The 18,484-nt window shown below is 36.9% G+C and overlaps 2 protein-coding genes across 4 annotated transcripts; both read left to right on the top strand.

The window, feature by feature from the left end:
- The first annotated feature begins 985 nt into the window (after positions 1-985).
- LOC147500239 (putative methyltransferase PMT8) lies at positions 986-5,598 on the top strand. The gene is made up of 8 exons (XM_086561917.1): positions 986-1,227; positions 1,867-2,346; positions 2,503-2,667; positions 2,755-2,937; positions 3,236-3,830; positions 3,997-4,109; positions 4,243-4,463; positions 4,858-5,598. Exons 2-8 carry the CDS (start codon positions 2,080-2,082, stop codon positions 5,174-5,176), a joined length of 1,863 nt encoding a protein of 620 aa, XP_086418043.1. The 5' UTR covers positions 986-1,227; positions 1,867-2,079; the 3' UTR covers positions 5,177-5,598.
- A 530-nt stretch (positions 5,599-6,128) lies between these two features.
- LOC147500238 (Serine/Threonine-kinase) lies at positions 6,129-11,768 on the top strand. 3 transcript variants are annotated; one of them, XR_015196254.1, is made up of 11 exons: positions 6,129-6,328; positions 6,409-6,482; positions 6,578-6,658; positions 6,772-6,864; positions 7,185-7,304; positions 7,479-7,550; positions 8,119-8,196; positions 9,247-9,465; positions 9,550-9,644; positions 10,313-10,428; positions 11,441-11,768. XR_015196254.1 is itself a non-coding variant. In XM_086561911.1 (9 exons), exons 1-8 carry the CDS (start codon positions 6,250-6,252, stop codon positions 9,436-9,438), a joined length of 789 nt encoding a protein of 262 aa, XP_086418037.1. In that variant the 5' UTR covers positions 6,129-6,249; the 3' UTR covers positions 9,439-9,465; positions 9,550-9,902. The 3 variants fall into 3 exon arrangements, 1 of the variants encoding a protein (XP_086418037.1); XR_015196255.1 differs by lacking the exon at positions 10,313-10,428; XM_086561911.1 differs by lacking the exons at positions 10,313-10,428; positions 11,441-11,768 and having other exon boundaries at positions 9,550-9,902.
- Positions 11,769-18,484: the final 6,716 nt, after the last annotated feature.

The raw sequence follows: 18,484 nt of genomic DNA, 5'->3' as shown, positions 1-18,484 counted from the left end.
TATCCGTTAGTGTCATTGAATTGTCTCATTGCCTAGATCTTTTAGTCATGAAGCGGTTATCCCAACTTGTGTTACATCCTAACGTAACAAATTGTACGTCTGCGCGTACATTTGGTATAAATGAGCCTCTATGACTTTGTGTCTCCAAGTGGGTCATATTATAAAGAGATTTCATTCTCCGAGTGATTCACCGGCACTTGCGGGGGACCACACCACGATCTGAAAGTCACTAAGGCGAATCTCTTTTTAGCTGTATATTTTTTTAAATCTAGTGTTGAGTCTTCCCATTTTTATGCTCTAATCCCCACACACTTTTCGTCAAGCCAAATAATTAATAGCCGACACTAATTTTTCCTTAAGAGTATTTCCAATCCAAGGCACTTTTATTCACCTCCGTGTAGGCAATATTTTCTTTTTTTTCACCGTAATCCCAATGCAAACTACTATTATTCACCTCCATGTAGGCAGTATTTTCCCTCTTTTCCATCGTTTTGGTAAAAAATAAAGTGAAGTTGCCCAATGCAAAGTGAAAAATAATCATGTATGATATTTTATAATAAGATAGAATTAAACATCCCGTCTGGTGAGTCTAATATCAACAGACGCAAAACAACCCACTTTCACTTTCTTCCAGCCGGACGGGATGTTTGATTCCGTCTGGAAAAAAAGAAATATAGTGAGACGAGATGTTGGATTCCGTCTAATGAGTTTTGTAATCCAGATAGAATCCAACATCCCGTCCAAAGTTCACAACTCAACCACTATCTCAGTTGAATGTTTTATTCTTGTTTTGACTTGGAAAAATAATCACCACCATATTCACCTTTGTATTGGGCAAAGGTTTTGAACTATAATAAAAGGTGAATATTGTCACATTCCCACCATATCCACCTGCATCTAATTATAGCTAAACCAAAATGTAAAATTATATTGGGCCTTTATTGGGGGCCCTAAAAACACTGAATTCCATACCATAAAATTCCTCGCTCTCTCTATACCTGTCGTTTGTTGTGTTTTGGTTTTATTTGTTCCCATAATAAAACAAACAAGAAAATAATAATAATAATAATAAATATTTCAGATCTCATCTACTGAAGTTTCTCGCTTCATTCACTCTTTATAGTTTATATTATATATACCGTCCTTCATTTTTCTCTTGGCCTACTTTCTTCTTCTCCTTTTCCCTACATTCTAGGATTCACTTATATTTATTTGAGATCTCAGCTTGTAAGTTCATTACTTACCTTACATTATTGTTTTAGCTAGATCTGATTCAGTTATTACTTAATTTACTCGATCTGATTATTAGATTTATATTGAGATTATGTTAATTCAGCTCATTTACTGATTAATTATATGCTTTGATTGGTTATATGATTGTTTAAGTTTGTTGTGTTTATACTAAAAAAGACATTTGGTGTTGGTTAAATGTTAATGAATATTTCCATTTTGTATTTGAGATCTCTCAATAGAAACAACTTAGTTTTCCACCCATAGCCAATCAGGGGACTTTAAAAGACTTGTTGTATCAAACATTGTATTCATTTGTAAGCTTGTTAGGTTTGGTATGCGGTAAGAGAATTTTGTTGATCTTATGCTTAGATGTTGATTTGCATGTTTTGTTGGAATTTATCAGCTATCTACTTCTCAACTTCTGATCTGAAAGCACCTAGGTCTGTTTAGCTCTTACTCAATATATCGAATTGCAAACTGTCGTATCAATGACCACACGCATTACCAACTCAGTAAAATGCTATGTTATATTTCAGTCTTCAGATCACTGTACGATAGCATCTGGACTTTATCGGATTATTCTAAGTACATTTGATTTTATTTTTTTATTTTTTATTTTTTTACATTTTGCAGGACTGTGCATTCAGCTTCAGTTATGCTGTGAACTCGTAGGGGATATTAGCTCTGCTTGTTGTTTTAGGTCTGTTGATGCAAGATAATTGGAATGTACTATTCATAGCTCTTAGTGGATTCTTTTATTGATTCAGTGCACCACATGAAGCATATTTTGTAATCAGAGTGGGTTAGAAGAATAGCTAGGTCTTTTAGAATTTTTTTGATACAATAATGACAAGGGGAAGAGCTGATGGAGTTCAAAAGAAGCGCTTAATCTCTGCTTTGTGTGTTGTGGCAATATTTCTGGGGTTTCTGTATTTTTACTATGGGGGGTCCTCTCTCGGATCTCAAGTGCATAGTGGTGCAACATCCTTAAAAAAACTCGGGTCATCTTATTTGGGTGGTGATGACAATGCTGACTCGGTCAGCAAGGATGAAACATTCACAAAATTTGGGCAGGATGATGGAGAGAACAACATAGTGGCAAAGAGCTTTCCTGTGAGTATCTAAAGTGCTGTTGCTTTTACTAACTGTTTTAAATATACCTTGACAATGAGCTTTTCTGAGTTTTCTTTCCTGATGTGCCTTAATGATCAACTTTCTCTTGAAAAGTATCAATATAATAAGTTTAAACTTCTGTTCCTTGCTTCATAGGTTTGTGATGATCGGCATTCTGAATTGATTCCGTGCCTAGATAGGAATCTAATATACCAAATGAGATTGAAACTTGATTTATCTTTGATGGAGCACTATGAGAGACATTGCCCTCTGCCTGAAAGACGCTTCAATTGCTTGATTCCTCCTCCAACAGGCTATAAGGTTAATAGCTTAAGTGAAAGATGGTTTGTTATTTATTTATTTTCCTTTGGAAATTTTAGAAGTGTCATTGTTTTTGGACTATTGTAGGTCCCAGTCAAGTGGCCAAGAAGCAGAGATGAAGTATGGAAAGCAAACATACCTCATACTCACCTTGCACATGAGAAATCTGATCAGAATTGGATGGTTGAAAAAGGTGAAAAGATTATATTTCCTGGTGGTGGTACTCATTTTCATTATGGAGCTGACAAGTATATTGCCTTACTTGCAAATGTAAGATTTTTTCTCCTTTAGTAGTATAAAATGGAAATGTCTTGAAACAGTAGCACCCAGCCCCATCCCCATCCCCTTCCTCCTTTAATTTGTTTTATTGCTAAGAAACAGTGTCTTAGAGGAGATGTCTCCATGACTTTGTTTGAGACTATCTCTCTCTCTCTCTCTCTTCTCCAGTGGTTTTACTGTGCATAAAGTCCATTTCATCCTTTTTTCTCAATTATATTTTGTGTAGATCAGTTTTATAATTGAATTGCAAAATCAGTGCAATAATGTTGTTCTTGGTTTGAACTAACAGATGCTCAACTTTTCAAACAATATTTTAAACAATGAGGGAAGGATCCGGACGGTACTTGATGTGGGGTGTGGAGTTGCAAGTTTCGGTGCCTATCTTCTTTCATCTGATATCATAGCGATGTCTGTAGCACCTAATGACGTGCATCAGAACCAAATCCAGTTTGCTCTTGAGAGAGGAATTCCTGCATATCTTGGTGTGTTGGGGACAAAGAGGCTACCTTACCCGAGCCGATCTTTTGAACTTGCTCATTGTTCTCGGTGTAGGATTGATTGGCTTCAACGGGATGGCATTCTTCTTCTCGAGTTAGATAGGTTGCTCAGGCCGGGAGGCTATTTTGCATACTCGTCTCCAGAAGCATATGCACAAGATGAGGAAGACCTGAAGATATGGAGAGAAATGAGTGCCCTTGTAGAACGTATGTGCTGGAAAATTGCTGCCAAGCAAAACCAAACAGTCATTTGGGTCAAACCTCTGACAAATAATTGTTACATGGAAAGAGAGCCTGGTACTCAACCTCCTCTCTGCAGATCTGATGATGATCCAGATGCTGTGTGGGGAGTGCCTATGGAAGCTTGTATTACACCTTATTCTGAGCGTAAGTTTATGAGTCTTATGTGCCACCCCTGTTTTTTTTTTTTTCCAGCTGGTTTGGTATGTGTTACATAGAATGTGAAAACAGTTCTTTAACCCCAAAGTAGGTGTTTTCTTAGGTAAATGTTTTTGAACTGCAACCTAATTTATTTTATTGTTGCTGTTATCAGAGACCCAGAAATCCAAAGGGAGTGGGTTGGCTCCATGGCCAACTAGATTAACTTCCCCTCCTCCACGTCTCACTGATTTTGGTTATTCCAATGATATGTTTGAAAAGGACACGGTAATTTAAGGCACCCCATTGTTGTCATTTTCATATGTTTGTTCTTGAAATTTTGTTATCTAGCGGACTGTGTTAGTGCAGAAAGAAATGCAAATTTCTGATTAATGGAATAACTGTTGTTGCTGTGGTGCAGGACGTGTGGCAAAGAAGGGTTGAGAATTATTGGACTCTTTTGAACCCGAAGATTAAATCCAACACTCTGAGGAATATAATGGATATGAAAGCAAACTTTGGATCTTTTGCTGCCGCTCTGAAGGGCAAAGATGTTTGGGTGATGAATGTTGTACCAGAGGATGGTCCAAACACACTGAAATTAATATATGACAGAGGCCTCATTGGCTCTGTACACAGCTGGTAAGCAAGAATTTTGTTCAAGCACAATAATTACCTGATGCGTTTTATGGTGTAGAAATTGCGAGGTGTTTTTTGTAAACAGATTATGGTTTCAGAGCAAACTTTTTAGCCTCCAGTGGAATATCAATCAGTTAATTCTTCATGAAATCATACCAGCTGTTGTAACTTGCAGAGCTCCTGTTAAAGTTTAATTGCTCTTTGGTTGATTGATATAACACTGTGATGCTCCTAAATAAGTATATTTAACAATGTTATTTATGATATAATTCATTTTTTGTTTTGTTAATTGAAGAGAAAGAAAGCAAGGAAATAATGAAGAGGAACGTAAATACAGTTTTTGGTTCCACATCTTTATTGAATATAGGGTTTTTCTATCTTGTTCTATCTTTGACAGGTGTGAAGCCTACTCGACCTACCCTCGGACTTATGATCTCCTTCATGCTTGGACTGTCTTTTCCGACATTGAGAAGAAAGGATGCAGTGGTGAGGATCTGCTGATTGAAATGGACCGTATGCTAAGGCCTACTGGCTTCATCATAGTTCGGGATAAGCGTCATGTGGTGGAGTTCATTAAAAAGTATTTGACAGCTTTCCACTGGGAGGCCATTGCAACAGCTGATGCTGATTCTGATTCCGAGCAGGATGATGATGAAGTTGTGTTAGTGATCCAAAAGAAAATATGGCTGGCCACTGAGACTGTGGATTCTGAGTAAGAGGTCCTTTGGGATGGTTTTGTTTCAAACTTTCAATAGTCTTGTTCCCACTTTCACCTATAGCATAGCCTAAGCAGGGCCGCACCTAAGGAGTATGGCCTAAATAGTATCTTTACAGTCGCAATTTAGGTTGTAAGCTGTCCGTTGCTGTTATATAACATTATTATTCTTCCTTTTCAGCATTCTTTTACATTCTTTTGTCCCAAGATTGTGCTTTTTAGCAGATAATATCTGATGGAAACACTGGAATAGATGGTGTTGGGGTAAATTAAGAAAAGCTCATGTATATTTATAATTTTCTTCCAGGTTATGTAGCTGTTCATCTGTTTTTCTTCAGAATATCTGTATTTTTCAATGTCAGTTACTCATGTAAGAATCAACATGTCCCACATATATTAAGAGACCTTGATCACTGATGAAAATGTCGAGCTTCATGTGTTTAATCGTTGTACTTTACATAAAAAAGTCAGATTTAATTAGTTAATGTTTGGGAGCCTCGACTCTTGAGCGCTTGATGCATTTCATGCTTGTGATTTTGGCTCCTATAGGATGCTAGTGGCTGAATTAGCTTGTTTTGTGCCTCAAGTTTAGTGTGCAATGAAGCTTCTGATTTTTAATTTATTGTAACCAGTGTCCCAAACTTTAAACTTCTCAACAACCATAACGAATCCAATTGCTCACAAGTTCATAACTTCAGACCTGATGCTATTTCATCAGACTTGCTTGTCTCGATATTTCTGACCTTGCTAAGGCAACATAACTCTTCTATTTACCTATTCAGCAATTTTTCAAGATAATAATCAAGTGAGCGGTCTATTTGTTCTCATTTTTCTTCTCTTCGTCCCCTCTCTCTCTCCGCACCCTCTTCTCTCTCCGCTCACGGCCCACTGAAACGAAACTGCAAAACAATTTCGATGTATTAGGGTTGTGGGTTGGGTCAATGGGTTGTCGGTGGGGTCGATGATCTTAACCTGAAGGGCCCATGGACCATATATTTCTAGCCCAACTCTCTTTATTTTGCCGCCGTCCCTAAATTTCCCGGACAAATCTCAAACTTGGTTAGAACGTTATAAATGGAGAAACATTCAAATTCCAAAGGAAAAAAACGCCAACGAGAAGAAGATAACGAAACCACGGAAATATTATCCCTTGGTAACTAATCGCCTTCTTTTGTAATCTTCTCTCCTTTCAATAATGGTTCATTTAATATTAATTTATTTCTGTAAATGCAGAGAACAATCTTATGTTTAGTGATACTTTAATTGCTCTTCGAATGATGCACGGCCAATTTCCCAAACTTGACAAGGTTAGTTTGTCTTTAAAATTGTTGTTTAATTATGGAAATGTATAGGCTCTTTATTGTTTAGCTAATTAACTGTTTCTTGTGTGTGTGTTTTAAAGATTTCTATCCATCCTTTTATTTTACGCTCCCAGTTGTATAGCAGTGTATATGACAGGACACAAGTGGATAGGGATTTAGAGGTATGGGATAATTCTTTCCTCCTTCTTTAGTCAGTGTTTGTGTTTTAAGAACCACTTTTTTTTTTTTTTCCTTCTTGAATATAATTGACTTTGATATGTTGTAACAATCGCAGTCGATGAAGGAAGATAAAGTTTTAAGAATATTCAAATTGAATACTGGACAGGATGACCATGCTATCATGTTTATGGAAGACTATATAAATCAGGTTGAACTATATTCTATTTTATCTTGTTAAGTTTCAACTTTCAAGTATGTTTTCATTTATGATCGTAGTACAAAATGCCCTTCGGTTGAACTTCTGTTGGTTGAAATCTCGGCATTTGTTGCATAGTGGCATATCTCCAGACCGACAGTAAAGTATATCGTGCAATTCCTCATAATCTGGCATATGTCACGATTATTTGTGATATATTTCAGAATTTTGTCTTATGACTGTGTGTATGGCATGCTTTGAGTGTTGTTAGGTGTTTAGATCGACAGTATCATGACAGACTATTTTTTTTCTCTCTCTCTTTATGTGTTTAGGTAGGAATTGTTGAGAAAAGGATGGAAGCAAAAGGAAAAGATGACATCATGGTTTTTGATTGGTTCAAATTGTATGTTATTGCCTCCAAGCTGGATCCCAGCATTGGACATCACGAGTTGGTGAGTCATTTAGTGTGGTCTTTTTAATTTTGCTGCCCCCATTTGTACATGTGTTCCTAGCAATTTTAGTATACTGAGCTCTAGGCTTTCTTTCTACTGTTGTCAGTGCATAACACTTTTCATTTCTTTTTATTTTTTTTCTTTTACAGTTTGGTCCTCTTTGCTACATTGCAGTGTTCACTCCTATCATTGGGGGGGAAGGTGAAAGATGAGCATATAACACTGTTGATCAACGCCGGTCTTCTTGTAAGGATCTTTGACATCCTAATTCACTGAATGCATATAAATAGTATTTCTGAGCCTTGTAGTGGTCTTCTGATTTCATTTTCTACTTTCTTTTCCTATTATAAACTTTACGGTCATCTCTGTTCAATCCTTTGTACTGCACTAAACGAAGGAAGTTCCCCCATCTCTTATATGTAAGATATTGTTTGGGGGGGGGGGGGAATGCTTGGTAGTATGTACAATGAGAAATGAACACGTACATGTTGATATGTATTGGCAACAGAAATCTTAACTTATGTTTAGCCTTTCCTATTCCCAAAATACATGAATATTTGTGACCCTCGAGAAATGAAGATGACCATTTAACAGTATGGCCTCTGTGGCTCTTTGTGATTGTAGGACCTACTATACCGGCTGCAGGCTTTTAGATCTCTTACCTTTTTCTTTTCTAAATGTTTTTGATCCATTAAGAATATTAGTTGTTGTGCAATGAAAATTTCCTGAATGATTTCTCCCAACGTACATTTTTTCTTAAATATCCCTACTTCCATGTGGATGTTCTGCTTGAATAGTACCTGTTTTCGTGTAGACACGCCAGTTGATTGATCCGGACATGTACTGGTTTGCAATTCCAAATATTGGTTCAGTGCTTAAGGGCCTCTCTCAGGTATACATGTGCTTCTAAATTATATCAACATTTTGTTGGTAGTAGAGTTTGTAATTCAGTAATGGGCGATTTAGTTGAGTGTTGCTTACTGAACTTTAGATGGGAGTTGTTAACTTGTTATATTCTATGAGTTTTGGGGCACTGTAAGGTAGAGTAAAGTTAATCACATCCAAATGTCATTATGAATGTATGGTAATATCTTTTCACCCATACTTTAGTATGTCACACTGCTCGAGTAAATTGATCTGTTGGTACTTGAACACTACAAAAGCATCTTCAACCACCACGAGAAGTAGGTTTGAATAGTGCACTGATTACCTGTAAGCTAAGAGCCTACATTGCTTTGAACGTCACCACCCCTATAGCCGGACTGTCATCTATATCAAGGCTATTTAGGAGTTCATAAGATATTTTCACGCTGAAGTAATGAACTATTGAAGTGTATACACAATGGATGATTTTAATGAAACACGCTCTGTGTAGATGCGGGTTGGTGTTACATTTGTCTTTTCCCACATTTTAAATTGATCTAGACAATTGGAAGGTATTTAATTGTGGTGAATTTTAACTTATGGAGCCGAAAATTAATATGTTTTTAAGCATTGATATGTATTTGAGGTCTTCTATAACTATTCTTGTCTTCGTTATTCTTTAACTTATGGTACAATTGAATCCTTAACCTTTAGGTTTTTGCAATATTCTTTTCATGTAGCTCTTGCTCATTTCGAATTCTATTGGAGACTCCCTACCTGCTTTGACAGCAGGTGATAGGGTGAACCTCAATATGAATCATTTTTACCAGAACTTGTGAATAAGATGTTTCCTTGATACTTTTTTTTGATGCACTGAGAAACAGTATTTGTTTTTTTTACTCTATCATCTGATTACAATTTGAACAGTTGAACAAGCATGCTATACCGTTGTTTTGTTATCCCTTAACATGATAAGAAAGAAAGATTCTTTAAGTTGGACAGCCACACTAGCAAATTTTACTTAATACGTACAGTTTTCTTGTTTCTGATGGTTAACTATTTAAACGGATTGCTTCAGGGGAGAAAGGAGCTTTTATCTTTCCTTAGCCGTAGAAAATACACAGAGATGCTACTGGCCCTTTTGGAGAAAAAACGGCTTCACATGTCTCCACTTGATATGCGTTTTCATCTTCGTGATTTGATTGGTTCTGGTAAGCTAAAAACAGTTCCAACCCCAACTGGCTTGTTGGTTCGAATAAACAAGGATTAAAGAGACCCATTCTCAAGGATTAACCAGGTATTGCTAGTTCTTACAAATTTTTCATTCAAGCATGAAACCCTTGGTGAGGTTAGTCGCTGATGCTATCTGATGTTTAACCAGTATACAGGATTCCATCATTTCGCGGATACGGGCACCAGAAACATTTTTTAGAAGACAATTTCTTTGTAACTTTGGAGAGGTGATATAACTTCCAGGTATATGCTTGAAGCAATGATTGATCTCTTGAATATATCTGTCATTTGTATGGTTTTCATTATTCGTTCATAATTTTATATGAATTCGAGTGTCATTGTATGTTTCGGTACAAAAATAAATGGATGTTTAATGTAAACGCCATACTTAAAACTTACCAACTCAACCTGGTTAAAGCTAAGGATGTCAATGGCCTAAAATTCATTTCCAATTGTAAACAAAAGTCTGCTGATATGTTAGTAGATTATCTCATTCTACCACAGTATGCCCAGAAGCAATTAATTGGCACATGTTTATTTGCTCATCTTTTGTTGTTAATAAAACTTAAATACTTGAATCTTAATTCCCAAGACATTAGATGCTAAGAGTTGTTAGTATTTATCCTCTATTAGCTTATCAGATGGTTTTTGAAACCGTGGATTCAGCTGAACTAAGAACTTGTCAATTGGCAATTTGTATTTTAAAGCTTGGTTTGGTTTATTTTATCTATTCTTTATTAAGCGTAAAATTTGTCTCTGTTTTAGAGCTATTTTAAAACCTGCATGTCCCTGTATCAAAATTGGTCTTGAATACCATGGCCTGCTGGAAATCATTTGATATATATGGTGATCGTCTTTTTGCAGCTTGAGATTATAGTTTTCCTTGATTAAATTTTGGCAATTACATACAGAGATCCGCAACATGCCAAGATTTTGTCTCCACGTAGTCGTTCAGAGACATGTAACAAGGGCCCACCTCGACACTGATACATAGACCCCCACCGCTACATGTGTTGATGCTTGATAGGTAGTCATTCAATCTGATGAGGCATTTATTGCTTTGGCTTGCTGCAACATACAAAATATTTTCTTCAATTATACTAATACCAGATCACTTGAAGCTTATTTCCGTGTCTGGAGTGGACAAATCCATGCAGGTCCAAATTACCAGCATTGAGAATTGGAGAAAGTGCCAAAATTGAATATAATTATATCGAAAACTACAGCCTTCATTTAAAGTGCCAAAATTGAATATAATTATATCGAAAACTACAGCTTTCAAATGAAGGCTGTCTGATGAGTCTTTCGCTAAAAATACTGAGCCAAATTTTTTTTTAGAAGACATGCAGCTTAAATTTAGCATTGCCATGAAAACAAAAGGAGATTACTATATCCACGTAGTTTGATCCTGTAGAAATTAGGATCCAATGTAGGTGTTTGTCTCATGCACAAACTATAATTGGAGTATTCATGAGGTTGCTATCTATTGCCTGTAATATTCCATTTAATTATCTGATCTGAGTTCGACCTCCCCCCTCTTCCCTCCTTCGATAGGAAATAGGAAAGTTAGGACTGGCCACTATGGCCAAATCTTTGATCTACTCAGCATATATGTTAGGACACGAGGATGGATTTATCTCGAATTATAGAAGACTTGTGTTTTTGTACATATTATTTTTGTTTCTCTCAAGGTAATTGATAGGTAAAATTGTCATTACTGGTTATATATGTTTAAATAACTATGTCAAGTACATTCTGCATGACTAATGCTTACGATTTGGATCATCATTTCCTACATTGCTATACGTTAAACAGCTTTAAACTTTCAAAAATGTAATACGTGCTTAATTTGAGAGACGTTCACTTATTATGATGCCTTCGTAGATTTTGGAAGTTACGCTAATTCTAAATATTCTAGTTTGCTGTTAGTATTTTATTTGTGAATTTCCCAAGTCCCCCATCAGTCGCGGTCCTTAGGTTTGCTATCTACGTTTGGATTTATAGGGTATAATAAAAGATAATTTTAAGTTTTATTGCAGGCTGAAAGATAATCAACGCCATCAACGCAGGTAAATACTCGCGTGTTTGAGAATTTGGAGTTTAACTGTGCTCTCATAGTCATCTTCAATTAAACATTTAAACATCGCATTGTAACATTGTTGTTATTATGTTTACGTACATAAACTTTTGTAATTTAGATTGTGGTTCCCATGGGTTTGCACTTTTGCATGTGGAACACAGGCGCTTTAGGTGTTTAGGTGTGGGTTGACTGTTTACCATATATATGCACTCTTGCGGCTGAGTAAGGTGATAATCGTATGATAGAGTTGGTCTTTCATCTTAATGCTAATGAACCTCTTTGTAAGGGACCTCATACTCTAAGTCAATCACAACGACTCCATCAACTCATAACGACTCCAGACATATGCACATTCCTCAAATTTAAACTCAATGACTCGCACTCTCGTCAAGCTCAATGACTCGCACACTCGTCATGTTGCACATTCTTCAAGCTCAAAGACTCGCATGCATATAAGCACTAACGACTTGTCACTCGGTTCCACCTCGTGACATTATTATTTGTCATTGTTATCATTACTACCATTATCATTAAGCTTTCTTCATGTCGTAATACATGAACCATTACAGTCGTCATTCACCATCATTACGGAGTATTTACCATTATTACACCCTATGCCAGTTCAGACAAACCTGAACACCTATGACTACTACCCACGTGCCTCTTATGAAAGCATATCACTCATTTTGACCGTATATTTGTACTCATCAGTACACGTGTTGCATCCGATGTACACATTCAATACATATAAAAGTCACCCCCCAAAAACTGCGTATGACTTGATTCCAGTGTGATTATTGATTCTAATATGAGTTATTAACTCAAATTTCACTACCACTTCCAATATACATACTAGATACGTAGATATCTTCATTCTCATAAAGAGCAGCCATTAACAACAACCAAAATCCTTCTCTTTTCTCATCCCAACTTAAGAATTAAGTCTTAATTTGGTATAATGTCCTAATAGTCTTTTAGGATAAATGTAGATATTTATACTATTGTTGCCACTTGTGCGCGTAAAGATATGATGGTCGCCCCCCTTACTCCAAATACCCCTAAGCCGGGAAGAGAGGCGAAGCAGCCGAAAGATGATTTTTCTTGTGTGACACAATGACACGAAACCTTTTTCGTCATTTCTCATAGAAGGAAAAAAATTGTAAGAAAGTTTTGAAATCTACTCGAGAGGAGGCGTACCATCTTAGTGTGTAGTCGTAGGTATGCTGATGCAAGAGATTCTTTTGTTTGGTATGGTCGAGTTGATAGATGCGTCATGACCATCACCTTCACTTCTCCGAATATATATAATAGCAATTATAGGACATCCCGGCCAGCCTGCCATGACGATATAAATTCAAAATATTATGAAATATATAAATATATAAATCGGGTGCTCTTCCTTCGCATGAGAAAAAATAGAAACAAGAATATGAGATCATGTTTTTCTAACGAACCTCGAGTCCTAGCCTCTAGCCCTCTAGGAGAAGACTTTACCAAAAAATAAGTCCTAGGAGGAGACGAAAGAGTATTTTGGCAGAGCACTAGACAACACTCATTTTCTTATTTGTTTTATTTTCCTTCAAATGAAAGGTTGCTGTTTGATAATTTTTTTTCGTACAACGAATAATATATGCATCAATACATGCCATGTCGTTTCTATTTGCCTTTTCTCTGTCATTGTTTCTTTAAGCTGGTGAATCTTGTTTCACATCTAATAGTACGTATAAGTTATATTATTTGCCAAATTCTAAAGTAGGCAGGCTTTATCTGCACTGTGACATCTTGGGCCCTATATCAGGCAAAGAGTATGGAGAGTATGGGTGTATTGCATGGCAGAGTCTATAACCACGGCTACTCATAATCCCGCCTACTTTAGCAGCTCTAATGTTATTTTATTTTTTGATGGTGAACTAAGTGTATAGTGTACACATTGATTCAATATGCTTCTTCTGGTCCAACGGTTATGTCACGAGTATGTATCAAACTAACTTAATTTAGAACATTCTATATTCTATATTCTATATCTTACTATATTAGAAAAATATGGGGTTTGATGAACAGTAATTTTCACGTACGTCATAGGGGTATTTTCGTCTTTTCGCATCTAAAACAACAGGGGCAGTTTCGTCATTTTGCACCTAATAGGACAAATTTTCGAAAACTCTCCAACTCGAGAAGAAACTCTCCATGTTGAATTTGGTAGTTAAAAAAGGTATGTTCTAGCTTTCTCACTCCTACAGATTGAATTTCACCAATTGTAATTTTGTAATAAAAATCAATCTGTTTTTCTTAAAATGTCTGAAATAAACTTTGTATATCCATGTTTATAAATTATAATAAGCTCTCCTTCTTCATCTCCCCGCCCCTTTCGTTTCTCTTTTCAATGTTTTTCTGAATGTAAAAGAAAAATAGTTAACATTGTTTGTTCATGTTGATAGAGTAGAGTATTAGTTTATAAATTTTTTATTCATCTTAATTTTCTATGTCCACCCCAGATTTTAGATCAATCTCTAAAAAGGTTTGGATTGTTTTGTTTGGTGAGATGGTTAATTAGATTTGTAAAGGTGGACAAATGGATTTGGCTTTTGTGATAATGTCTGAGATGATGGTGAAGAATGTATTGCCTAATGTTGTAACTTATAGCACCATGATTGATGGTTGTGCCAAAGGGTGGAAAATTAGAGGAAGCTTGAGGCTTGAGCCCAATTATCCTGGGGATAGCTGAGATACTAAATCCCGGGTAAAGGGTTGTGTGTTCCTTGTCACCCCGGGTGCTAACACAATAGTTCATTATCAGAAAATGGCTAAGACCACAATCGACCAAGTAAACCCCGTTTCTTCAAGGTCATCGTTCTGGTTCACACTTAAAGAAATTGTGAGCACCTCTTATTTTCTACTATTTCCTTATATGTAGCTCGAAAAGTGCTTTGATCTCTATTTAGCTGGATTGTTTTTCTTTTATTTATTGTAGTCAATTCTCCTCGCTTTCAAGAACCAACACTTAGAAGAGAAGTGCAATTGAAGGAAATGTCACATTGAGGACCGTAGAAGTAGCAAGTGTTGGCTGTTAGCATGAATGAATAGGTTTTGGTTTTAGAAGGTTGGGAAGATTTTGCAAGAGCACATGATCTATGTATTGGGGATTTTTAGTTTTCAAACTTGAAGATGGTTTGAAGTTCCATGTTCGCATATTTGATCCCATAGTGAGAAAGAGTATCCAATCCTGGATGTTGTTGGAATTTGGAAGTGATGATGAGATAATGGAGAAAGTTCAAACAACAAAAAGTACAACAAATTCACCAAGTCGTTTTACTTCACCACCTATTTCTCATTTTTCAATTAGCAATTGCTTTGTGCCAAGGCCTTTGATTACCCCAATTTTCAAAAATTTTCCCTATTTATAATGCTTTTGAGAAATTATGGAAAGTAGGGTATTTATGATGAGGTTAAAAAGTCGTTGAGGAGAGAAAATAAGAAAACTTGAGTCCTAATCTATTTACTTACTCAACTTTGATTGATGTGTACTTTCGAAGGGGTATCTACCAAGATGCAATGGAGATATTTAGAGAGTGAAAATAAAGCAGAAACGTTGTCTTACATAGTGCCTTGATTGACACCTTATGTAAGAATGGATTGGTAGAGTCCGCTGTGTCATTGTTAGATCGATGAAATGACAAGGGAAGGAAAATCGTTGTTGTTACTTATAATTCTATTGTTGATGCCATTGGTCTATGGGTAACCTCGGTCATTGGCTTTGTGATTGAATACTTTACTAGCAATGCATATAGGTTTTCTATTCTAATAAACTTTTCTATATTCTTTATTATTTCTTGATCCGTTTCAACTCTTATTTTCCGGATGCTAGATGTTGCTTGATTCTACTGCGGAGCTGCTATATTTCCTTTGAAAAGCCACCTAATCCGAGAGAGAACCGATACTCTTGATGCTATTGGAATCACTCTTGATCTGGCGCTTCGTTTTTGGCACTCTTTGGTGCCTTTGTAAGTCATGCAAAATCTAAGTGCATCTAAGTGCTATTGAAGCAATACTTTGAGCTGGTATTCATTTGAAATCACAGCCTTCTTGCCAACTTGCGAGCATGCTCGATCGAACCTTTGTCCGTGAAGTATGCTTATTTTAATTTTGCTGCCCCCTCTCAATGAATACAATAAGTGCTACTAATTGAACTTGATTAATTTTTTTCTTCCCTTCTTTTTTTAATAAATGTGCGACTTTATGCTAAAACATTGTTTAAATGGAATGATCGGGCTATTTAGTCAATCGATGCATGGTGCATGATCGGGTTATTGTTGATTGTTCTCAATCGGTACTTTTACTCTATTGCGCATTTTCTCTCAGATTCTCCCCAAACCATGCGGTTCTCGTGTCTAAAACCTTTCCATTCGAATACAATATTCAAAACATGTACAAAGTTAAGTTTTGTAACGAATGTTAGAATCGTCTGTTTAATACAACGCGTCGCCGAACACGCAATATGCTAGTAACAAAGAATGGTGGAGTGGGTGGACAAATTCCACCTCCCAAGATGTTGTGCCACTTTCTAATTCTAGCCACTAAAATGTTTTTCTGGGTGAGTTAACAAGTTTTTTCGGGTGAGTTTAAAATTTTTTCTCACCTCACCCACCCCACCCCAAAAAGGTTTGGATTGTTTTTAGGCTGAACTTTTATGGGTTGTTGGGCTCTGGATACATAAGTAGGAGGGGATCCGCCGTCGGGGAATCAAGGCGCCTGTTTTAAGGGGGTGGATGTACGTCGGAGGTGCCGAAGGTACACGATTTGTCGTCGTTAAACGGATGTCGTCGGAGTCCGGCGATCTATGTCGGGGGGGGATAATCGGGCGCCGAAATTTTATGTGTCGTCAATGCACGCAAAATACTAGTAACAAAACACACAAAAGGGTGGTGTAGGGCCTGCATGGCCCCCATCCTATGGTCCAAACCCCTTCTCAACATTTCATACTGCTTGTGACATGGCTAATCCAAGTGTTTTAAGAGTTTGTGCAATTTATTAAACTAAATCAGTATTACGGGATATATCCAAAAATCACCAAAAAGTCAACAATTGCAGTTGTGCTTCTAAACTGTTGGGCCTCTAAATTTGACATGGTATTGCACAATTGGCTTGATTTTTTAGGTGGGTAGTTAGGCTTTTTTGGTTGGGTTTCTGTTTGGATGCACTGAAGGCACACGTATTATCGGCTTGCACTAGGGGCGGATCGCTGGCGTTGGGGGCTTAATTTGTGCCGTGATAGAGACGGATCGCGGCGTCGAGGCCGCATATGCTTTGCCGCAAAGGCCGAAACGAAATCGTATTAAATGCGCACGGCAAATACTAGTAACAAAACACACAGAAGGGTGGTGTGGGGCCCGTAGGGCCCCCCATTCTATAGTCCAAACCCCTTATCAACATTTCATACTGCTTGTGACATGTCTAATCCAAGTGTTTTAAGGGTTTGTGTAATTTGTTAAACTAAATCAGTATTATGGGATAAATCCAAAAATCACCCAAAAGTCAACAATTGAAGCTGGGCTTATAAACTGTTGGGTCTCTAAATTTGACATGGTACTGCACAATTGGCTTGATTTTTTAGGTGGGCAGTTGGGCTTTTTTCGTCGGGTTTATGCTTGGATGCATGTCTGGGGCGCCAAAGGCGCTATGTACCTGTGTCGTACGACACGGGCAAATACTAGTTAGTTTATATAACAAAGAAATGTAAAGCAGGTTGACAAATTCCACCTCATAAGGTGATATGTGGTTGTGCCACCTTCTAACCATAGCCACTAAAATGTTTTTCTGGGGTGAGTTAACAAGTGTTTTTAGAGTGAGTTTAAAAGTTTTTCTCACCTCACCCACCCCACACAAAAAAGGCTTGGACTGTTTTTGGGATGAACCTTTATAGGTTATTGGGCTCTAGAAACATGAGTATGAGCTCATTTAAAAAAAAAATGGGGAGGCGGATGCGAGTCGGAAGCGCCGAAAGCGCGCGTATCTGTGTCGTACGACACGAGCAAATACTAATTCATTATAAGATAATGTGTGTTTCAGTTTTTACTCATAACAAGTCCAATGGTATGGACTGCTAAAGGCCATATAGCACCTCAAAAACCAAATAATCATTCCAATAGAACTGCTAAAAGGGTTCTAAATTTAGTTTGTGTCATATACCCAATTAAATTTGTCGCCCCTTGTTTAGCAGCGGACAGACAAACGACGCAATTTCTACCGTTCTTATATTAAATTTTTACGGATGTCAGAAATTGTGCCGTTCAATAAAATTGGACTTAAACTTGCAACTAATGGACTGACCACATACGTCTGTATGCCATTACCACTTCAAAATAAAAAACCACCATTGGAATGGTTTTTGTGCTTTGTGGCTGCCAAATTTGACACTCCTACCAAAAAGCCAAAAAAAACTAACGTGGCATCCTTTAACAGCTCCTTTTAGCAGGTTCCCATTGGACTTGCCATTATCTCCAGCGGTCTTAAGCTGTATTTTGACTATTTTCCCCTGTTGCTATATCTGAGGCGCTGTGCTGAACTTACAACTAAATTTGCATGCAGTGACAAGGAAAATTATATCAGCTAGAATTACGTGCAAATAGCTGCCATTTTATTGAAATGGTCATGCATCTACTAATTTGCAACAGATGTTAGCTTGGTTCTCATACTCTTAGTCTCTTACACACATCACCAGCTGAATATCTCATGAAATCCTTCGCACGGGGCATTTTAATTATATAGTAATCGTTTTTAAATTGATAAGCCTACGTCAAATGATCATATATTTGATTCCACACGCAATGTTTAGAAGTGAAAGGTTTTGGGTATATTCTATCAACATCAGATCATTCTCTCATAATTGTACAATTAACAAACTAATTTAATTAGTGTTTATAGTACTTAATGCCAATCATCATGCAGAGGAATAGAGGATATTTTTAGGCTGTGCTACCAAAATCCTGCTCAGAAGGATCAATGT

Source organism: Coptis chinensis, chromosome 5, assembly GCF_015680905.1.
Source record: "Coptis chinensis isolate HL-2020 chromosome 5, ASM1568090v1, whole genome shotgun sequence".
NCBI classification, from domain to species: domain Eukaryota; kingdom Viridiplantae; phylum Streptophyta; class Magnoliopsida; order Ranunculales; family Ranunculaceae; genus Coptis; species Coptis chinensis.
This window is presented reverse-complemented; position numbering and strand designations above follow the sequence as displayed.